Source organism: Berghia stephanieae, chromosome 5 (assembly GCF_034508935.2).
Source record: "Berghia stephanieae isolate SIO BIC M18660-M18661 chromosome 5, UCSD_Bste_1.3, whole genome shotgun sequence".
Lineage (NCBI taxonomy): Eukaryota > Metazoa > Mollusca > Gastropoda > Nudibranchia > Aeolidiidae > Berghia > Berghia stephanieae.
Window position 1 is genome coordinate 17,301,369 of NC_088364.1, and position 24,868 is coordinate 17,326,236.

Below are 24,868 nucleotides of genomic sequence, written 5' to 3' on the forward strand. Positions count from 1 at the left end.
TATCCATTGGGATGCTGTGCTTTGGTCACATTTTTTCCTATTAAGCTATATAGAGATTTTCCACCACATAAACGGTCATAACTTTTTAACCAGTTGAGATAGAGCGATAATGTTTTCACTCTAGTAAATGTTTCACTCCCCTTTATTTTTCTACACTTAATTAATACCCATATCACTATTTTGAACAATTCTTGCAAGTGCCTACTGTAGGTCCCTGCCACTCACAATGTTGCTTTGTATTTGTATACCTCTAGACTACTTTGGATGTGTATTTATCTACTTCCTATCTTTCTGCTCTGCTCTCTGATCCATCCTCTTACTACTTGGCAAGAACAGGCAAGGTGGCAATCCGGTCTCGGGTTTAAAAAAAAAAAGAAAGAAAAATAATGAAAAAAAAAGGCGGTTGGCATGTTCAATGGAAATTTTAAAGCATCATAATAGCCGACATGGCACCCATGATTTATCAATAAACAATATAAATAGATGTACTGTAGTGCGGAGGTTAGACAATAAATGTCACCCTTTCCTCTTTGCCCCTACTAAGTGGGGCTTTGTTGTCTTGTAGTATGACACTTGCATTTGGACCAGTAGGCCCAAGATTCAAGTCCCTCCCTGAGTGGTTCAAAGTCGAGTCATTGGAAAAGGCTCCTTATTGAGTAATTGACCATTAAAAATAATGACTATGTCGGGGAAAAGTTATGATATTGCTGTGTTGCTATTGGCTTGGAGCCCCTTACAGAGCTTTGAGCATGTTTAGCAGTACACAATCTAGCATCTGTGTCAGTTACCTATTTTTGCCTTAAATTTGCCACAAAAAATGACAAAAGTTTTAAGCTTTCAACTCACTTGAATATTTAGAACAAGTCAACAACCAGAAAAAGACGAAATGAAGTGGAAGTGAAAATAAACTTCTTTCTAAAAGTAAAAGGTTTTTTTTTTCTTTAAAAAAAAAAATTCCCAGCGGTGTTTTTATTTCTTCTTTTTTTTTCAGTGCAAAAAATAACAGAAAATCGCTGACGCGTCAAAAGTTATAACCGCAACAAACGTAAATGCTAGGATAATGCTCTTTATATATGCTCAATTATTTTTTCTGTCTTTTAGAAATATTTTTAAAAACAAATAATAAATGAAATTCTACCACAACATTATCATATTTTTTAAAATTATGAAATTTTGAAAAATTAGGAGACTAATTTAATACTGTTCTGGTTTAGGGCAAGTCGTTTACGGGTTTGGGGCATGAGCATACATATTTGGGGTGAGGGGGTTTGGTATCTATTTCCGGTTTTTAAGCAAGGTTAAATGATAATACCTCATTTGTATTTACATCAAACTAACAAAAGATGTCAAATAATTGAGTTTCTCAAACAGTGGAGAGTTTAGTTTAACCAATCTGCAGTTAGAGGTGTTGGAATTTGAGGTATAGAAAAGCATACAGATTTAAGGCGACCTACCCTAGTACATTTGATAAGCAAGAAATAAATCTTCACCCTCTCCAGTCAGACCCTACAAATATTTAATGATAAAATGCCAATTTAAGAGGTATAGTATGACTGATAATAATCTACACTCAAAAGCATGACATTTTTTATGCAAATAATTTAAAGGATACATACTAATTATACGAGTAAAGTTTGCTACAACCAAAATAATAAATAAAGATTTTATAGCAACAAAAAGCAATCAATAGAACTGATTCCAGTGCAAAATGAATGTCCTCAACAACCTCATTACATAATCGTTGATTTACATATTTTTTTCTCCTTTTTCAGGTTTGGGAAATGATCAGAATGAGAAGCAATGCGGAATTCTCAAAAACCGTTCGGTGATGGAGCTAAAAAAAATTCAAGGACACGAAAAGAATAGTCCAAAGTCAGGTTGATTCTGTAAAGCAGACTGGAGGGGGAAACCAGGACCCTCTTCAATCTTTACTGAACAAGTAATCGTCGTTATTGGCGAGTGTAGTACCATTGTTGATGGTATTCAAGGCAAATTTCTGCAATTATAATAGTTCCATACATAGTTCTGTATATAAATGTAAAAGGCTGCCATCTAGGCATTCCATGAATAAAGTAGTAGTAGTAGCATATGGCTACACCTCCAAATTTATTTCGTCAACCCAGCTTCTAAAGTCTTCCTCCGCCCTAAGGACGGTTTCGTAGCCACCTTCAAGTTTAGTGACTGGGCAGTAGAGGACGATGTGATCGCTGGTCTCTGGGGCTGCCTGACATGAATAAAGATGGTACCTTACAATATTTTAAACAAGTAATTTGTACTATGTTTGCATGCATCTTTTGTGATCATTTAATATTGACTCATCCTTACAATTGCCTCTGCACAGATTCGTTGAACAATATTTTTCTCTAACATAACTATCCTCTTTTGGTAGTTAAGTCTCAAAAGTATATCACCTCTATTGCATATCTAACAACTGCCTCTGAGACACGTTTCCTCTTGATTTTGTATCAATTTTAAAAACATTAAAACAATAAATGAAGACTGAAGTCGAGTATCAAAACAAGATTATTCACATTTAATAATTCAATGGTAGTTAAAATCTTGAAATTTACTTTACACCATCAATCCTGAAGTAGCTGACAATTTTATATGAATATTTCAAATTTGAAATAAGTGATGGAGCAAGAGCTTTTGTGTCATATGGGATTGCCATGTATTTTTTATCACAAATCGTCAAAGTGGCATCACGCAACATTGTATTGAAATTCCACTTTGGAGTTGGGTCCTGTAAAGATTTATTTTGTTTCATTTAGTGTTTTATTTAGGGCAAGCCAATGGCACAGCGAGTTATCATGCTTGCATATGAATCAAAGTGTCATGGGTTCAATTCCCAGCAGATTTGTTATTTCTGGGATTCATGGGTCTCAAGATCAGAAGATAAGATTACACTTGGATGCATTTCATGGTTAAAAAAAAAAAAGAGCTGGAGACCCGTAATTATATGATGCAAATTTTACATTAAAAATCAATTGATATCGTATCATATTAAAATTGATATAAATAGAATTAAAATCATTATAATTTCATAACAATTCACCTTTTAAAAAACACACCACTGTGTTCCTCCTCATTAAGTTTGTAATGGGTAATCTGGACTTGAAGTGCAACTTGTGAATTCTATACTTCATTTAATTCAAATTTATCAACAATTTTCTTTACAGTAATGAGCACTGAGAGTTTTGTTCCGAATCCCAGTCCAGCCAGAAATATTATTGACATATCTGACTGTAATCTTGGAGATTACATCATAATCAGTAAGCATAATTCTTTTGCTACAAAGTCATTAAATTATTAATAGAATTTCACCTGAAAGGCTAAAGAAAATGTTTTTTAAATGAGCTTTTATATATAGCAATATCCACTAAACGTGCTCAAAGCGCTTTACAAGGGGTCCCTGATCAACAGCAACATTTAGAACGGGACATGGCGTCTGTTAGGCGATGTTACAATTTTTCGGACCAAGACAACACTGTTAACGGCCAGGTACTCATTTTACACCTGAGTACGGTGAGAGAATGTGAGTAAAGAGTCTTTTCCAAGGACTCAATTATGCGCCGAGCACAAGGCTTGAACCCAGGACCTTCCGATCCGATATTTTTCTTTTTTTTTGTTGTTTGTATTTCTTGTAATGTTTCGAATGGCTCTGATTTCTGCTTCGTATCTAAATAGTTTGTATTTTACTCTCGCATCTGTTATAATATTCTAACGGTAAATCTCATCATTTAAGGTGGGATGAAATAGACTAATTTTCCTTAAGCCTTAAGGCAACGTGTACTTATTTGCAGGTCTGATAACCCAATACATCATGAGCTCGTTGTTATAATGAAAATCTCAAAAAATTACACAAAATAATGTCCAGTGCAACAATGTTAAACGAGGCCCATATTGCATTCGGATGTCAGACAGCTTATATGCATATAAAGATAACATTCCCTTTTTTCATCCAATTGGGAAATGTGTCTGTCTTTAGGGTCTATTCCAAGGGAATACTGGAATAACCCAGACATCAGCCGCAGTGCAGTGCCGCAAATGGAACTAGGACGAGATGGATTGCTCAAGGCCACACAGTACAACGGGTGATCAAACTAATTACCTTTTGGATACAAAGCAAATACCATACTGCTGAGCCACGCTGCCCCATCGCCTTGAGTGAAAAATCCTATTTTAAAGATTGATTACCCTCAGCAATTTCTCAGTCCCACTGTACAAATTTTTTTTTCTTCAATTCTAAACTGGTTTTGCTAATGAAAAATGTTCCCTTTCAAAATATTACAATTACGGTGAAAATAATCTCCAACAAGAGCTCAAAAATTGGTTAAGGGAATGCAAAATTCAATAGTGCCAGAGAGCGGTGAAAAAAATTCCATTCCTTGTCATACCAGTAACAGTCATAGTGGTTTGTGTGTGATGATTAGAGAGATCTACCAACACTAACACTTAGTTTGACTAGTTCAGTTGAGAAGAAGAAGAGGAGGAGGAAGAAGTGGGAGAAGAAGATGAATATGATGATGTTGATGAAGAAGGAGGAGGAGGAGGTGTGAAGATGAAGGAGAAGAAGAAGAAGTCTTGGCACCGATTTTGGGTTGAATGCATGAGAATGTAAGAAAACTTCTCTTTAAAGATTAGTCTAGTAGGAGATTAGAATTAAAATGAATACAAATACTAACCTTTCCTCCAGAGAAGACGATCAAGGTTGTCTTTTACAAGATCACAAATTATAAAAATGTGTTCAAGATGAAAACGGAAATGTTCGTATATTTCATCGTCGTTAAACGAATCAATGGGATTAAGCCTAACCCAAAACACCCTCTCTCGTTGAATCAGTCGTCTCTGACGAATTTGAAACAGCACAGCTGCCGCCATTTTCATGTGTTGACAGTTGTTTTGGCAGTACTGTCAATGACAGTGTCATAGTCATACGAATCACGTCATGTGATCGAGAGTAACTTCGCATTGCTTTGCTTGGCACAAAAATAAAGAAAATAAAAGGGGGTGGGGTGTTTTAGCTAAACAACATAATTTTCATATTAAAAAATAAGCTAGTTGTGTGTTTGGTATTCTCTACATATCTAAATCTAAACTTCTAACCAAGCGAAGCTAAAATCTCAGACTCAAGACTCACTGAGTTACTAAACTTCATCAGATTTATTAGTTTCCCGGACAAAAATGAGTGCTTTCGACGATCTGTGACCTTTAACCGTTTCCATTAGCATTGACAAATATCAACAGGTTACTTTTGTCGTTATAATTCTTTTTCTATGTTTTTTTTTTTCTCGCGAACCGAATCGTCTAACATTGGCCGCCATCTTTGTTGATGCCGTTTCTTAGTTACTAGTCAGAGACTAAACGATCAAGTCCGACTCGACCAAGTGACTAAATCTTGGCCAAACTTAGTCCGAAAGTGACGTGATTTTAGTCTGGGACTAGTTTAGTCAGCTCACATTTTTTTGTTTTGTTTGTTTGTTGCTTTAGGTCTCTTCCAACACAATTGAGGTTATATGAGAGACCGCTGAAACAAAAAACAAGTAATCTAACAAAAATAGTACAAATGTCAATCAAAAGCATAACCTAAAGATATCATAAGCTAAATTATAAATAACCAAGAACAAACAGGCAGAGGATTTACAGGAAAAAAAAATCCCCTGTCAAAAATACAATCACAAACCAAAGAAGCAGGATAGGCTAGTAAAGAGAAGAAGAAACGACATCACTATCGGATCGTACACCCATGCGAACATCATAGGTATATGATTCAAGGGTGATGCTCCCATCCAACCACCCGCTCAGCTCACATTAAATTCGATATCTTCAAGTCATTTACTAAAGTCAGAGATAGTCCGGGTCTAAGCGCTAGTCCGCGTTCATTAAAACGGGCCGTGATGATTATCAATGAAGGATGGGACCTGAAGCCCTATGATGAGAATCACTAAAACATAATGTGCCGGAAATAAACGAATTTTTCGAAGTAGTAGCAAGTCTACCAATTCTCCAATTTGCTTTCAGATAGCTTCCCATGATAGCATATGGATGAAGCGTGCTCAATGTTTCCAGTTGTCACGCTATTAGAGGAACTACGCCAATTGAGAATAACAATTTCTCCTTTAAAAAAAAAACAAACAAGATAGACCGTCTAACTATTCATATAAGATAATTACACACTTATAATCACCGTATGAGTAGCCTGACCGATACTTGCACACTTATTATCACCATATGAGTAGCCTGACAGAAAATGCATTTATAATCACTGTATGAGTAGCCTGACAGTTAATTGTACTCTTATAATCACCGTATGAGTAGCCTGACAGATAATTACACACTTATAATCACGATATGAGTAGCCTGACAGAACATACATTTATAATCACCGTATGAGTAGCCTGACAGATAATTACACACTTATAATCACCATATGAGTAGCCTGACAGAAAATACATAATTTATAATCACCGTATGAGTAGCCTGACAGATAATCTTTTTCTTCTTCTAGGTTCCATGCCTGGTCCAGGCTTCGGGATACCGCATGAATTATCTCTCTCCATTCCTCCCTGTCTCTTGCCCTTTCAAACAGCTCTTGGATTGTTAGGTTGGTGAAGCCCTTCAGTTGGTCAATGAGTGTTTTTCTTTGTCTCCCTCGGGCGCGTTTACCAGGTATTTTTCCACAACTTGCCAGGTATTCATTCTTATCTTTCCTTACTATGTGTCCGAAAAAGGATAGTTGTCGATCCGCTATTAAGGGCATTAGTTTCCTTTGTTGGTATGTTTGTTTTAGCACTTCTTCGTTCCGTTTTGTGTGCAGTATACGATATTTTCTGCATCTTTCTCAAACACAATGCCCCTCATGATTGTTTCTTGGTATAGATTAAACAGATCTGGTGAGGCAACACGCCCTTGACGGACTCCTTTCTTAATAGGAATGGAATTTCCTGTAGAGTTTCCGATTTTGATAGATGCCTGCTGGGTCTAGTATAATGTTTGCATGAGTCTGAGGTCTTTCTCATCAGCGCCAATGGAGTGCAGTTGTTTTAGTATTTCTTCGTGGCGTACTCTATCAAAAGCTTTTTTGTAGTCGACAAAACAGAGGTATAGTGGGGTCTGAACCTGTATAGCTCTTTCACTTAAAACACGGAGGAGGGATATTGCGTTCCTTGTCCCTCTGTCAGGTTGGAATCCATATTGTTCTTCTGCGATTTCGGGTTTAATCTTATTCTTTAGCCTGTTGACAATTATACGCAACAGTCTTTTGTTGATGTGGCTTATTAAACTTATAGTTCTAAAATTTTCGCATCTGACTGCACCTGCTTTCTTTGGTATTGCTATGAAAATAGAGTTACAGAGATCTTCTGGAATTTTCCCAGTGTTGTATATATTGTTGAATAATATGTGAAGTTCATCAATTGCTAGATCTCCAAGGCTTTTTAATACCTCTACGGATATTTCATCAGGGCCTGTTGCTTTACCATCCTTCATTCGTTCCATGGCATGTTCAATTTCACTTTTGGTGATGTTTGATCCGCTTAATGGTTCTTTGAATTTCAGTGGTGGTTCAAATCTATTTGGATCATTGTACAGTTCGCCTATGTTCGACAAATGGATGATGCCAAGTCTGCAAAGATAGATCATCATCATCAAGCCCTACTGCAACCTCCTCGTGGTGTCGAACGGTAACAGGTCAAGCTGGCTAACTGCAGAGGGCGACAAGAATAGGCAATGGCAAACCATTCTTGTAACTTTGCCGAGTTAACTGCATGAATAAGTCCAAAAAGTGACAGATAATACATAATTTATAATCACCGTATGAGTAGCCTGACACATAATACATAATTTATAATAACCGTATGAGTAGCCTGACACATAATACATAATTTATAATCACCGTATGAGTAGCCTGACACATAATACATAATTTATAATAACCGTATGAGTAGCCTGACACATAATACATAATTTATAATAACCGTATGAGTAGCCTGACACATAATACATAATTTATAATAACCGTATGAGTAGCCTGACACATAATACATAATTTATAATCACCGTATGAGTTGCCTGACACTGTTTCCTTTAACGAGGTGGCCATTAAAAGAGAAAATCAAATAATCAAATTTGAAAACAAAATATGTCATTGTTTATGAAAGTATTAAACTATTTTTTAAATTTCCATATTATCGTCACATCACGAAAATAGAATAATATTTAATTGGCCTTGCAAAACAAAAACGAAATGGGCATCCGTTAAAAGAATGCGCCGCATTTGAATGGACACCATCTCTTAAACAAGTATTTAACATTAGGTCTTTGTGTTAGAGTGATTTTTGTCGTGCCTCCCGGTAATTAATTGATAAGCTGGATCAATGATCTGCGATAGATTTAACTGTGCGACACTGTACAAGAGAGCAAGCGATGATGTCCTTAGAACTGACGGAGTTGCACCCCAAGATGTTCCAGCAATTTTTCTTACGAATCCGTTTCGTTTACGTAGTTTATTGGCTGTATTTTCTAGATGTTGTTTGTATGAGAGTGTTCGATCTAAAGTCACTCCAAGGTACTTAGGATGAGGGTCGTATGGGAGGATGGAATTTTTAACGTTTATGGCGAGTTTTTGGTTTGCCTTGTGATTATCGAGATGGAAAAGCGTGCTCACTGTCTTTGTAGTATTCATTTTTAGATAACATTTTTCAAAGAAAGATTGGAGTTGGATGGTATCGTGTGCCAAAGTTGATTCAATATTTTTTATATTTGTAGATTGATGAGCCAATGCAAAGTCATCTGCATAACCTAATTTCAGGAAGTCAGTCTTTGGCATATCATGTCCTACATGTTGAACAGCGTAGGGGCGAGTACAGATCCTTGTGGTACTCCGTTTTTTATTGTTCTTTTCTTACCGGTCCTATTTCCTAAACAAACATGGTAGGTTCTTGTTCCTGACATTTTGTTCAATAGTTTGAGGGTTGTTCTGCAGCTTATGTATTTAGAGAGTTTGTGCATTAGACCACCATGCCACACGGTGTCGTAAGCAGCTGACAGATCAATAAAAACAGCTCCCGTTTTTAGTTTTCTTTCGTAGCCAGCTTCTATAAATGTTGTTAGAGCTAAGGCTTGTTCTGTGGTGTCACGTCCAGATCTAAAACCTGCCTGTTCAATGAGGATAAATGGGTCGAGATAAGGCATTATTCTCGTTAGTATTATGTCTTCGAGGAGTTTAAAGAACCAGCATAGTAAAGATATGGGGCGGTAGCTGGAGGGGTCATTGGGGGGCTTACTAGGCTTCAGGATTGCTAATATTTTTGCTTCTTTCCAGGTTTGTGGGTATTTCGAGGTGTTTATTACATCTGAGAATGAAGATGCTAACCAAGAAGTAGCTTTAGGGCCCAGATGTCTTATCATGTCTGGAAAAATTCCGTCTACTCCAGCCGCTTTCCCAACTTTCATTTGTTTGATGGCAGTTTTGATCTCCTGATTGTTGACGGGTATGGCTGAGAAGCCTGTTTCGAGGCAAGATTTGTATTGTCGTTGGTAATCTCGCCTAATTTCTTTTTCAAAAGTATGTTTTGATTTGTGTACACTTCGCTGTTTGATTTGTTTGGCAATTGTTTCAACGTTGATTGGAGGTGCTTGGGTAGTTTTACGTATTACGATAAATATTCTTATCATAAATTGAACCACACCCAGCGGTCTAGTTAGAATGTATTCTTGGCTCCAGTGCCCACTCTAATGTAAGAGAATGAAGCACTGGGCCAAAACATCGCTTCTTATGTGACCAAAAAAGTCACAGACTAAAATAACGCCACCTTAGGATTAAGCTTTGGTCACTTGTTTGATAAGGACTACATCATTTAGACTATGGCCAGTAACTTGGATACCGTCAATTTCAACAAAATGGCGGCCATTGTCGTGAGATTGAGAGCTTTTATTCAGAAGGAAAATACAAGTACGTCGGTTAAGAATGATGGAGGAAAGAAAGGATCCTGTTGATATTGACCATGGCTTTAAAAATAAAAACTGGTATAAAATTACAAAACGCTGAAAGAAAACAATTTTTATGAGTAGAAAGACAAAAGAAGAAAGTGAAAAAAAAAACCGACTATGATCGCTAGTTGAATCAAATGAGAATTTCGTCGAGACTCAAGTTTTGAAGAGAAAAAAATAACGATTAGAAAGTAGATTGTTGTCAGTGGCTGAAATAATGTGAAAATTGTGTGTGGTTCATCTAAAACACGCTTTCTGTCTTGTTCATTTATGTTTGACAAAGGAACGAAATGTGTTGTTCACGTGACTTTATTCATCATGCGACAAAGGCATTTTTTTGCATTTTTCACTGTAAAAAGGGAAAAATTGCATAGCAATTTTTCACAGTAATGTGTTTATCAAAAAGATCTCCATAATTGGAAACCGGATATAATGCTAATTAAATCTTTTACGTTGGAAAATTATGAAGACTGATAATCGATTTAGTCAATATCCCAACCACTTCCAGTCTTAGGCTAAAGCCGACAGAGTCAGAACCTATAAAACGTTCATAAAAACAAATATTTTACTCACCTGCTTAAGACCAGAAATTGTTTTACTAGGCTAGTTAAGGATTAAATTTAGACACTACAGATGAACGAATCGAGATAGAAAAATCTTTCTAACAAGAGACCGCTTGAAACGTTCTAAAGTTGAAGGTGAAAGGGAGATAAAAAGAATTATAATTTAGATTGTTAATAATATTTTTACCGAGACGAGAATTTAGATTACAACCTCCCATATAATTACATGTGTTGAGAAGACGCAATACTTCCTTGGAAGGCAATTTTTTTCACTGTAACAAGTGAAACAATTGCACAGCAATCTTTTCACAGTAATGTTTTTATTTAAAAAAGAGCTCTATAATCGCCATGTTGTTCCCAACTGTTGTACTGCAATAATTTTGTTCATTATCTGATCAGATGATAAAGAGGCGTGGCCCTCGTGTTGTTTCATGAAAACAACATCATAATCATAGTAAATGTTAATGTACGCATTGACCCAGGGACTCTGATTGGTGAGCACTGGCGGGGGTTGAACCAGGGACCATTTTATATGTCAATATTAGATGGGAGGAAAACGAGGGACCAGGGTGTAAACAGTAGTGGGGTATGAACTCGAGAATACTGAATGTAGAGGTGGGAACTTGAGTTTGTTGTTTTTCTTTTGTTTTGTTATTGTTTTTAATATATAGCGCAATATCCACTTACGTGCCCAAACCGCACTACAATGGGTCCCTAACCAACAGCAACACTTAACATGTAGAACGAGACATGCTGCCTGTTAGGCGATATTACACTTTTTTCGGACAAAGACTCAGCTGTTAACGGCCAGGTACTCATTATACACCTGATTATGGTTAAAGAATGTGAGTAAAGAGCCTTTTCCAAAGACTCAACTATGCGTCGAGTGAGGCTGGAACCAAGGACCATCCGGTCTGAAAACGGGTGTCATACCACAAGACCACATATCCGTGTGGACCAGGGACCAAGAGATATCATAACAAGTGAAGAGTACACCATGACCTTGTTAGAACCACTGTTTATAGATTCAAGTGGGGAGTGAACCCGAGGCTGTGAGAGGACACCAGTGGGGAGTGAACAAGGGACCACCGAATATGGATACCAGTGGGGAGTGAACCTGGGACTGTGGAAGGTGGAAACCAATAGGGAGTGATCATGGGACCACGGGAGGTGGACACTGGTGGGGAGTGAACCCGGGACTTTGGGAGGTGGACACCTGGACACCAGTAGGGAATGAACCCAGAACTATGGGAGGTGACTACCATTGGGTAGTGAGCTCAAGGCAATAAGAGTGGACACCACTGGGGAGTGAACTCGGGACAACCGGATATGGACACAAACTGGGGAGTGAACCTGGGACCACCGATATGGACACCAATGGGGAGTGAGCCCAGGACTTTGCGAAGTGGACACCAGTGTAGATTATGGTGTTATGCCTTGGCGATGGTTGCTAGGACATAACCCGAACGAGTTTCATGGACTTTCTCCTTCTTTCTCAGTTGCCTGGGGAGTGAATACGAGTCCACCAGATATGGACTCCACTGGGGAGTTAACCTGGGACTATGAGAGGTGGACACCACTGGGGAGTGAACTTAGGACCCCGGGAGGTAACACAGGATATGTACACCAGTATGGAATGCACCCAGGACAATGGGAGGTGAACACCATTGGGGAGTGATCACAAGGCAATGAGAGGTGGACACCACTGAATATGAACACAAGTGAGGAGTTAACCCGGGGCCATGAGGGATTGACATCATTTATGAGTAAACATGGAACCACTAGATATGGACTCCAGTGGGGAGTGGACAAGGCTCTATGAGAGGTGGATACCACTGGGGATTGATCAGGAGATGACTGGATATGAACACCAGTGGGGACTGAAGCCAGTGCTTTGATAGATAGACACCAATGGGAATTAAACAGAGAACTTGCAAATATGGACACCCGTGAGGAGTTAACCCGGGACCATGGGAGGTGGACATCAGTGGGAAGTGAACCTGGGGCTTTGATTATGGACACCAGTAGGGAGTGAACTAGGCTAGGTTTATCTAATGGAAACAGAGCACCACGTCTCTAGTATATAGTAAAACTATTTTGTCGAGCAATGATAAAACATCATAATTACACAGGCCTCTGTACTTCAGGATGTCAATATGTAATTTATTATGTACACATTCCACTCTTTGAGATTATTAAATAAGCGTGTATAGGGCCGCTGCCGTACACTGACAAAAGGACTTTTGAAATACTTCATACGTCGATTGATCAAAATGATCAACTACTCGTCAAAAATTCTTCAAAATTAAAGTCTCGAGTTTAAGATTTTTTGATAAGTTGTGGATCATTTAAATCGATCGATGCACCAAGAAAGAGTTTTATGGTCAAAATATTAAAAGGTGTTTCCTGAATGTGCAACACCATATTTACTCTGTAAAAACAATAGAAGAGAGGTGTCTAACAATAGGCCAATGAATGGAAAAGACGAGGACAAAACTGTTGTAGTAATCCTAGGAATAAAAAAAAAAAGATTTTAATTGTTCAGTTTTCAAACTCATGGAAAAGGGAAAAAATAAAGAAAAGAAAATTTAAAAACAATGGATAAAACGCTAGAGCGAAGGTCAGCATATGATATTATGGCAGCAGCAATCCACCCCAACTCCCACCCTTAGTTCCTAGGAGACGATTACTCGGAATTAGCATTAACTATGTCTCAAACGCATACGGTCATGTGTACAAGCCGAATGAAATCCAGGCGCCATTGTGATTGGTCATACTTGACGACGGACCGTCATCAGGTTGTGGTTGAGGTCAAGGTTCGTCAACAGTGATTAGTTTTATGGCCAGTCCGCGATCTTGTATTGTTTTCATGGTAATTAAACATTTGCATTTTTTCATTTCTTAATATAATTAATGATATCATTCCAGAGATGACAATATTAAAATTATTAGTGACAACTTGAGTGACAAATTTGATCCTTTAAAGAATACATGTTACTTCTGGAAGCAGTCCGTCCGATAGCATTTTAAAGTTTCAGCTATCCAAAATGGCGCTGCAAGGTTGGTAAAAAATCAAAAGCAACAAAAAACCAAAAAATAGAATGTCACATTCCACCTCTTTACTTCTCGAGTTACATTGACTTCTTGTGTCTGAACGAATTAATTATAAATCGTAAATGTCTGTCAGGTGAAGCTCCATCTTACCAAGTCAAGACACTAGCGAGAATACGTCGGTCAGGAAAGGACGCCACACAGTTACAAAATACACGATATAGACTAAAGTATTACGACGAGGGATCCCCTTTCAAAGCATCTAATAGTAATATAAATTTCTAAAATAATGTCTGAAGTTGTAGGTCATCTTTCGCCTTTGTGAGTGGTGCATGAGTGATGTAATTTAAGAATTGCTGATGAAAGCACATAGAGCATGATCTGGTAATCATTGTGCTCTAGCTAGATAGATGAATGTATATCTCGTCGAGGAAATTAGATTTTATATGTCATTCATATGCAGAGATATTTGGGAGTAATTGTTAATTCTTATCAAAACTTTGATGCTCACATCCATGTTATCAATAAAACAACAAAAATCATTGGATTCACATCAAGAAGTTTTGTTTACAGATACGGAAATGGTCGTAAATTTATATAAGCCAGTCTAAGACTTCTCTTAAGATTATGTAAATTGCGTATGGACTGTCAGTATTTTAAGAAAATGTTTAATGACGCTCTACAAGATTGCTCACTGAAAGAGCAGATATGTCCTGCCGGGAAAAATTAATGGTATTGAAAATTCCGACTTTAAAGTATAGAAGAAAACGAGGGGACCTTATCTAAAACTGTATAAACTAGTTCATAGTATAGATAATAACAATTACAAAGGGTTTTTTACTTATTCAAGAATAACGTTCACGCCAGGTGATGATTTTAAATTATTTATTACCAGATACAATACACACGTTCGCCAACATTCATTAATTTCAAGAACAGTAAAAACATAGTCTAAATTACAATACCAAAAAAAAATATGCAGGAACTATATCTAAATGCTTTCAAAAATGCCATCGATAGGGAACTGTACTCTTCAAAATATCATTTTGATTGCTAGTTAAAGGTAATTTGTTATGGTGGTTAATAGGTCTGTGTGTGTGTGTGTGTGTGTGTGTGTGTGTGTGTCATTATGAGCGACGAAATCTTTTTTTTTTTAATTAGATTTTTCTCCATTTCTAATTATATAATTTCATGCATCTCTTTCTCATTCAACAATATGCTTCCCATTCCCATTTGTTAACATGTCGATTCTATGTATCTTTACAAGATGTTTAAAGGCCAATTGGTCTATTTAACCCTTAATTGTAACAATATATTTTAATACTATTAATCATTATTTATGGTTTATTTAAAGCCAGTCATTTATGATAATCTCATCCACATTATCAAAGCGTATCTTGTTGAGGTCAAAGAGAGGAAGAATCAGAATAGATTCAAGCTAACTGAATGATGACTAAAGATGTGATGATAATATCGGGCCGACCTAAAGTTGAATATGATTGTCATAAAAAGAAGATAATGTTTACCTCATTGGACAATACAGACATTGCAATTTTCAATGCAACAGTCCAGAGCCATAAGATCTACGAAAGAGGAGTTTACCCCGGTTTTTACATAGTGTTAATAGTACAAAATCAATGGATATCCTTTGGATAGAATGTTAGTTTGTCTAACGGACACATCTCCAAAATGACGATATGAGTGGAGGGGGGTAAAAAAGATCTCGATTTCATTCAAGATTAATATCGGTCCCCTTGCCCGTGAAACGAGCGCTAAAGCAACTGAGCTATCGGGAATCTCCTTTCATTACCGAAGGAACTTGTTATGTCCTTTGCTAAAGCTCGATTATTAAAAGAATGAGCAGGGATTCTTCATGTATGCAAGATCAATATTTTTTTTAAAAAACAAACGAATTCTCAAGCAAAAGAGTCGAGTTTTTAAGTTTTATAGAGTATTATGTTGGGTCTATTAAGGAAACATAATTTAAATATTGTGTTTGAAAATCGATCAATAATTCATCGACATGAATGGCATTGTTTTTATGCACCCATTGAGCCCCTTTAAAACTAAAGACATTGTTCCCAATGGTTTTCATTTTTTAAAAAATTCATTATCATTATCGATATTCTCTCAACTCACAAAATTGCTATAACCTGAAAAAAAAATAACCTATTAAAAATTTTAGCCAGAAAACTTATCCTTTAAAATTCAACCAATTAAATGACTCTCATTTTGTCAAATCATCACAAACCCGAGAGTTCATCATCAGCTTTCGTAAATCCAATAACGTTTTCTATTCCATTTCATTATTGTTTCGATACATATATACCAAACGGTTTCTGACCAAAATTATAACAGATGTTTTGTTAATTATACAGCTGTGTTACTACTTGGCAATAACAGCTCGTGTTAAATTGGAGAATATTATTTTGTATTCAATAATCGACAAAAGCAATCAATGGTAATTGCAAAACACGATTGATTGGTGGAATGGAAAATGATACAAATGAACCTTAAAACTTTTTCTTTTCGTTTTTCAGTATAAATACAATGTCAAAAATTATCTCACGCCAGTTTCTACCTTAGGAGGCAGGTAAAGATATACAATTCAAAAATTAAATTACGAGAGACAAAAGCCAGCACTGAGTGATAAAGAACGTACGTGAAGTGGTTCTTAACACTAAATAAAATGTACTTTTTCGCTAATTCTTATTCAGTCGTATTCTGAAATTAAAAATAAAAAACACTTATTAACCAGTAAATACTTAAAAATTTGGCCAGAAAACTCGTCCTCCAAATATCAATCGATTTAAATGACCCTCATCTGAGCAAAGTCCTCGCGAAGTCCCAGGTTTGAGAGTTGTTTGTGGTTGTTGTTTGTTGCCAAGATGAAGATCATTTACATCGATGGATATTTGAAGGACGAGTTTACTGGCCACTTTTAAAAGACAAGGGTTTTTCCATAACACGGCAGTTAACAGGTAGGATATTTCAACGGTCCCACGTTTGAGAGTTTTCGAAAGGACGAGGGTCATTTCAATCAATCAATATTTCCAGGCCAAAAAGTTAAACACGTTTTATTCAAGAGTATTGCAGGTGTTGTGTTGTGACATTTCGGAGGTCTCGAGGCTAAATTGTGACCCGTCGCGTCAATCTGGGATGGGATTATGACGTAATGAAAATTAAGTTTAAAATCAGAGAGAGAGAGAGAGAGAGAGAGAGAGAGAGAGAGAGAGAGAGAGAGAGAGAGAGAGAGAGAGAGAGAGAGAAAGAGAGAGAGAGAGAAAGAAAGAGAGAGAGAGAAAGAGAGAGAGAAAGAAAGAAAGAAAGAAAGAGAGAGAGAGAGAGAGAGAATTCGGGAGGTATGAGAGATATTTTTATGTGTTTAATTTCAATAAGTTTTTTTGTTGATTTACCTCTATATCATTATAATATTTACTTTTTATTAATTATTTGCTTATGGCAATACCCAATATACATTTACAGAAGTAGATAAATAAAGTTAATCTTATCTTATCTTAAAAATTATTAGAATTGGGATGTGTAGATATTTTGGAAGTTTTAGAAACTAATCTCACTCTCTCCAATAAATGTAACTATTTTTTTTATTCTTTTTTACAGAGCAAGCATAAGATAATTCCAGCATAATATCACCGTTTTGAGAATATTTTCTCTTTTTTTATGGGGGGGGGGGGGTCCATTTAGGTCAGAAAACTTTAACTTCATTCATTGATCGACCAAGACGACTTATTGCTTGTCAAAAATCTCAAACATGAGTCTTCAAAGAAGTCTCAGGTTTAAGAGCATCTTAACTGATCGATTTTTGATGGAAAGGTTTTCTAGCCATTATTAAAAATCTGCCTTGAGTACATTATTGAATGATGATAATACGTCGTTGAGTCCGTATTTCTCTTATAGCGCAGTATTCTTTAAAATATTACATGTTATTATATTATTACCGACATGTACATATATGCAGGTCTGACATCCGAACCCACAAGTTTACATTTTTGTAATGGACAATATTTTGCGTCATTTTTTTAGATTTCCATTATAGTAGGGGGAATTAGGCTAAAACCGTGCAAATTCGGGTTGAAAGCATGAAAATTTGCATACAGGTTGCTAAGACCCATAGAAAAAACATCTGATATAGAACCACTCTGGCAATCAATCATAACGTATCGGTTTAAGGCCTTAGATTTTACCTATTACAGCTATATTAAACAAGGGAAATAACTGCGTAAAAATATATATTTTCTTCATATTCATTGTATTAGGGAAAATTAGGCTAAAACCGTGCACATGGGGTTGAAATCCTGAAAATTGGCATATAGGTAGGTAAGACCCGTATAAATAACACCTGATATAGAACCACTCTGGCAATCTATCATAACAGTGCTTTTTTAGCACTTTTATTTTTTCCTATATAGCATTACTTATCCGAGGAAATAACCACAATACAATGTGCGTTCTAAAACTTTAAATACACCGGTAACCATTTACGGTAGCTAACTGATGGCTTTTTCATGTTGTAACTAGTAGATAAAAGCGGGAGAGGGGGGAGAGGGAGTGAGCGGGAGAGAGAGAGAGAGAGAGAGAGAGAGAGAGAGAGAGAGAGAGGGAGAGAGAGACAGAGAGAGAGAGAGAGAGAGGGAGAGAGAGACACAGAGAGAGAGAGAGAGAGAGAGAGAGAGAGAGAATTTTACTCATTATGTACTAACCTAACTTGTAGATAAAATAGGAAGAAGGGGGAGAGGGAGTGAGCGGGAGAGAGAGGAAGAGAAAGAGGAAGAGAGAGAGAGGAGAGAGAGAGAGAGAGAGAGAGAGAGAGAGAGAGGAGGGAGGGAGAGAGAGAGAGAGAGAGAATTTTACTCATTACTGTACTGACCTAACACCCCCCCCCTCCCACACACACACACACCCTACATCTACATAAGTCCGTGCAAGGCAAACCGGACCTTAAACACTTGCATCGGTGCCGATACATTCTCTCTTACATGAACATTTGATGAGTTTTGGGACACTTTTGAAAATTCTGGAAATAAGCTCCACAGTGGTTCATGTCGATCGTCACATTTGTTGCAGGGTTCTCTTCTATAAAAGATATAATGTTAGCAAAAGCTCGACTTCTTTCAAGAACTGTGACATCATTAGTATCATCAGCAGTGACATCTTGTAAAACTTGTTGTTTTAAGTATCGTGCATGACAAATTTTATGGTATAGGGCGTTAGTGTGCCTCATGAGCGACTCCGGCAATAAATGACAACATATCAGAATCTTTTATAGATAATGCTATTTCACGAATATTTTCTTCCATATCTGTTGTCATTATAGAATGGAGGACTCCCGATTCCATTTTTTTAAAACAAAAAAGCACGTTTGTTTATTACAGCCAATCTATAATTTTGAACGTTGTCTCATTATTCTCGTGGGTTGCCAAATATATTCATTCGGTGACTCCTCCAAGTCAAATGACGAAGTTTGGAATTCTTGTAGGGCAATTCTTTTAGATTTCTTTAATTCTAATCGCCTAATTTTGTTGGCATTAAATTTTGCACGACAATACTTATCCACTTAGCATCATTTTGTTTTAAGCTTTCAATAATTTCATTTCTTTCTGATGAATAAAAAAAATAGATACATCCAACTTGTTTTCATCACAAACCAAATAAGTGAATTGTGTTAAATCTTCAAAAAGAGTTTCATAGCCTTGCCCTTTGTCATACCTCCTCGACTTAGAGGGGCATTCTAAACGGTCTGTGTTATCTTGTTGGCATATCAAACACTGGTCCCAGTCTCTCTCTTTCTTTCGTTCTTTCTGTTAAAGACCCATCATCAGCAGGCAAAATGTGTGCAGTGCCTTACATAAGGATACAACAGTACAAATAGAATATTCTCCCATCGTCCCTTTGAGGTAAATAACGTAAAGTAAATAACTTGCAACAATACAGCATCATAGTGGTTGCTGATGATGATAATGATGATAATTATAGCAATGTAAGTGGTATGCTGACTCTTTACTGTCATCAAGTTTGACCGAAATAGGTTTTAACTCACGTAAAATGATTATAGCAATATATTTGGAAAGAAAAGAAAACAGGAGGAGGGGAGAAGGAGAACTGTCCTTTGTCAACACCGGTTATCGGCATTTATTGAGCTGTGTTCTGCTAGTCTGTTTTGTCTACCCCTCTGCTCGTCTGCCCGTCTGCCCGTCTGTTTTAGAGCAATTGATTATACTTATTAAATTAGATGCAGAAAAAAATCTTATATTATAGAATATTACTCGCTAGACGTGAAATTGAATAATATTTACGATTAAATAATTTGTATGGTTCGTGAATCGAAAGTAAAGGGAAAGGAAAACATCCGCTTCGACGCTAAAAATAGTCACCAATGGGAATCCAAAGGATGACGTAAAACAACCTTGGGTCGGCTTGTCTCGAATGTTTACACATTAAAAATGAAAGAAATTATTGTCGTCCATTTCAAAATTTTCTCATCTTAAAAACCTTGTATCTCAACTAATACTGATCTCTCAGAGTGGTTCTATATCATAAATTATAGGGTTTTTCATATCTACAACATACGTAATTTTCATGCTTTCAACCCTGTTTGCACAATTCAAGGGTTTTTTGGACCTAATTCCCCCTACTATTACAAGAATGAAGCTGCAAATAAGTACACGTCAAGTATAACCGATGTGAATTTATTCATAACCAATCAAAAATCGAATTATAAAGTTATTGCATTTTAATTGACAGTTTCTATAACTGCGATTTTGCAAGCCAACATTAATCACGAAAATAAACACACACAAGAAAAAAAAACATCCAACACCCCCCCCCCCCCCCCCAAAAAAAAAAATTTAAAAAAAATCAACACCTCTGCCCGTCAACGACTGGGCTTTACATTTAAAAAACGAATAAATCGTAACTCCCCTTTTAAATTAAATTTGATAGATGAAAGACCTAGCCAGGCACACATTTACGTGATACAGTTATTAGAGTCAACAAATAACAAATTAACGTTTCTGTTCCTCTCTCCGATCAAATAAAGGCCATTTACATAATTAGCTTATAATTTCATCCACTTTTTTCACGCTGTTCATTGGTTCTGCATGTCCATCATTTCTGATGTTTACCAGTGTCTAAGACTTTTCTGTACTTATTTCCATGCCGTACTGCATTCCTTTATGTGCAAGTGAGTCAGTTATATCTTGTAGTCCTTGTTTGCTTTTTTCACCCATGAGGTCTATGTCGTCAGCAAAACGCAAATTACACAATTTTCGTCCGACAATTGATACAGAGCTTTGATGATTTTTGAGAGCTTCCGCAAGTCTATGATTGTGAAATATTTCTTTTTAGTGTTGCAGGAATTTCTCTGTCATAATTTTGTTATTGAAGACTTGTTCAAGCTCGAAACCAGCTTGCCCTTCTGCCATGGTATCTTCGGGGTTTTTTGTTTGTTTCATTCTGTTTAGTATTATCCGCAGAAGTATTTTATTTAGGTGGCTAATGAGACTTATGGTCCTATAGTTACTTCACTATTTCAAATCTCTTTTTTTGGGAGAGGAATTATCAAGGATTGCGTCCAGTCTTTTAGCCACTGGCCACTTTGTCCCCTTCATTATCTTTTTGCATAGACTTGTCATTGCCTCCACTGTCTCTTCTCCACCATATTTTAAAAGTTCTGCTGGAATGTTATCTATTCCATGGAATTTTGTTGGAGCTTAAACCCTGAATTCCTGCCTAAACCTCATGTTTCATTATTTTTGGTGTGTCTGGGTTTTTGTGTGTTGCTGACATCTCTGTCAAGACTGATGGGTCTGGGCTCAAATCGATGTTATACAGCCCTTTGCAGTATTCTGTCCATCTGTTCGTGACATCCTATTTCTGGGTAAGTAGAGCACCCTTTCTGTCTTCAATAACATTAGATTTTGTTCTACTTGTTTTTGTAAGCATTTTCAAGATAATATAGGCTTTCTTTGTATTCCCGTGCTGCATCTCATGATCAATGTCTCTGATGATCTAATGGATACTGCTTAAAAAATGTCAAAACACTTCTTTTTTCTGGACTGTAAAAATCAACCACCCCACTGAGCAAACAGACATACTGCATTTCTTGAAGGCCCATAATTTCGTTCGGATGTCAGACCTACATAATTGCACACATCGACCACCACAATAACAAATACAAATGTTATAGGAACTGTACTGACTCACGCTGACAAACCGTTTTTATTTCGATTTTTGCACACAGAAATTTGAATTTTGGATTTCAATAAATGAGAATGATCAACTTGTTAAAATTGTTAAAATTGAGACTTCAGCTATTCTCGGGTTTAAGAGATTAAAAAAAATATTTACAAAGACATTTCGTCAGAACAGGTCAGATGATGATGATGCTGGTAACTTAGGGTTTGAAAATAATAATGTTAATTGTGTTGGAAATAAATGTAATCTATGTTTTTTTAGAGACGTTCATTATTTGTAAACATGTTTTGTTATTTTTCATAAGTTCTGCATTGAAACTTATTAGTTTGGATGAAGCCGACGTATACATGTTATTTAATTTGCTGATCTAATACTAATAATTCAAATTGTTATGGGTTTATTGTTGTAATAAAATATTCTGAAACCGACCCAAAGTATTGTCCATTACAACGATGTTAAATCAAGTCCATATTTGCGTTCGATTATCAGACCTGCAAGTATGAGAATGCCAGATGAGCCACCTACGAACAGTGTGAATAAAAATACAATTTTCACAATGTATGTTTGATTAGACTGTGATCTGTTTATATTTGAATGTTACAGTCTAGTGTTTTCTAGTTTTAAGTTTGATGTATGTGACCACAGTGTATTTCTTTACATGTGTGATAATCCAAGTTGTTTTGATGAAATACTATTAAAGACCGATAACTATACAATAGCTATCCATTACAACAATGTTTAAAACAAGCCCATGATCACGCTCGGTTATCAGACCTGCAAATGTGTGCACGTAGTGTGGCCCATCGTCTCAATCTGGCATTATGTCAGAATCTACGTGCACATATTTACAGGTCTGTTTTACTATGAACACAATTTGAGTGATTGTTTTCCACATTAATGTGATGCAGAATATTTTGTGGTCGTTTGAGTTAGGGCATACCAATTTGGGCTATCAGACTCGTTAAGTAAACGTTAATTGGGACAAATCGGACAAAGAACAATAAATATTAATTCTAAATCAGAAAGTCTTAGTCAAATCATTTACATTTAGTTGGGAGAATGAACATGTTCTCGATCACCGGAATGAACACAATTCGGGCCATCCTTACTTTCAAGATCATTCCTCGATGCCTGCCCCACCCGACATAATATTGTGGTACCGTAGAATGGGGTGATCAGGCCAGTTGGGGTGACTAAGACCAGCCCGCAAATGTGCACCCCCCCCCCCCCCCCCCAAGACTGAAAGCCAAATGGTAAAATGTACACCATTTGATATTTGGCCACTTTTTAAAACATCTTTGTCTGATATATCTTGACGTTAAAATAACATGTCCGATGTTCCCTTTTCTAAAGTGTGGGGAAGGGTGAAATACTATCAAAAGATGTACACGTTACGCTACTCTAACAAAACACTTTTCTTCATTTTAGCCAGAATTTTTTTACCTCGAACATCCACCGATCGTCCGAACCAGCGACCCCCTGAGCTCTAGTCCACCAATCTTTTTGATCCAAGGATTATCATAGAATTTCAAGCCTGAAAAATTAACATTTTTTCCGAAACGTCTGATATTATCTTAAATGGTTAATATTTGTAGTAAATTATTGGACCAAAATGAAGAAAAGTACTTTTGTCGATATAGATTAGAATACACGCATTTCGATTAAAATTAAGGTGATGACTCTCATTTCGATTCAGGTGATAATTCAGCTTTAGATTAAGGTGATAACTTGCCTTTGGATTACGGTGATGGCTCGCATTATAATTGAAGTAACAAGTCGCCTTTCATTACAGTTGATAACGGGCCTTTCAATTAGGGTGATAACTCACCTTTCTATAAATGTGATAATTCGCTTTTCGATTAGGGTGATAATTCGCATTTCTATTGACGTGATAACATTATGCAACATTTCTATTGTACAATGCAAGTCGCCCATTACGCGTTCTTCGTGTACTTGCACAGTCGAGTGGGGCAATATATGTAAAGTGGCTAAACCAAGGACACTACCAAGGGGATTTATACTGAAATAGAGTATAAAGAGTGCCCGTTTATAAAGTAAAATAGAGACAAAGATATTAATTTTCTTCAATTTCAAGACACCTGGAAGAAGAATCAGTATGACCTTAGTTTATGCGGTATCTCAACTTTTAAGGCTTGTTTTCTAATTTTGAGTTGTTTTATCTGTAGTTTTGTTCAATTGTAGAAACCATGCAATAACACCGTACTTTCAATAAAAGTTCTTCTAACAAAAATTGTCATAAGACTGAAATAAATGGAGCCAAAAGCCTCAATTCGGTAAAATGTCAAAATGAAACAGATTCCAAAAATTGGATTTTAATATAAACTGTTAGAGCTACACAAATGAGACTAAATTTTAAGAAACCACAATCATTTATCTCAATGGGGCATATTCTTTTTTTTTTTATAAATTCATAATGAAATTATATATACCGGATTGAGACGGTGGATGAAAATATTCTAAATATGGTGACCAAAATGAGACAGATATGATATGTTGTCAGAATATGACAGAAGACGATTATTGCTTGTATATGACTTGTTCTCACAATGATGGTGATTAAACGCGTATATCTGGTATTATGTCAGAATTAATTTGATTTTAAAAATTAAATTTAAAAAAAAATTTAAATAACAAATGCAGTAATTAAAAAAAGAGAAATAAACGTTCTTCAATGAAGACATTTATTTAAATCAAATCTTGAGATTTAAACTTAAACTGTTATGTTCATCAGCCACCTCGTCCTTACTTAGCACCATTTTCTGTTTTTACTCTATTCACAACTACAGGAAGAATCAGTGACAATCGAATTGCCCTGAAAAGAAACAAAAAGAACACAAGCAAACATCTGAGTTGTGAGTGAAGCCATACCAGTCACAATTCACATTTAGAGTCATGGTATCCCCAACTCTTTTCAAAGTGTTTTCTCGTGTGCTCGTGGTAGTCACGTTTCAATTGCTGCTCCAGCAATCCCATTCTGCGATTGAATATGCAATGTTTGAGAAAGTTTCACTAGTTAGCACATACTTGGA

At 36.4% G+C, this 24,868-nt stretch overlaps 2 protein-coding genes across 3 annotated transcripts in view; one reads left to right on the plus strand and one right to left on the minus strand.

The window, feature by feature from the left end:
- Positions 1–24,868, minus strand: part of LOC144972512 (retinol dehydrogenase 16-like) — a 171,055-nt gene that overhangs the window by 79,011 nt on the left and 67,176 nt on the right. The window lies entirely within an intron of this gene.
- LOC144972509 (perlucin-like) overlaps positions 16,188–24,868 on the plus strand; it is a 17,065-nt gene continuing 8,384 nt past the window's right edge. The window contains exons 1-2 of one of the 2 annotated variants that reach the window (XM_078913801.1): positions 16,188–16,262; positions 24,630–24,868. The exon at positions 24,630–24,868 is cut by the window's right edge and continues 179 nt beyond it. In XM_078913801.1, coding sequence (XP_078769927.1) covers positions 24,732–24,868 — 137 coding nt within the window. In that variant the 5' untranslated portion in view covers positions 16,188–16,262; positions 24,630–24,731. Of the gene's footprint in view, positions 16,263–20,796 lie in introns of those variants that run through there. The other variant, XM_078913800.1, reaches the window with a different exon arrangement.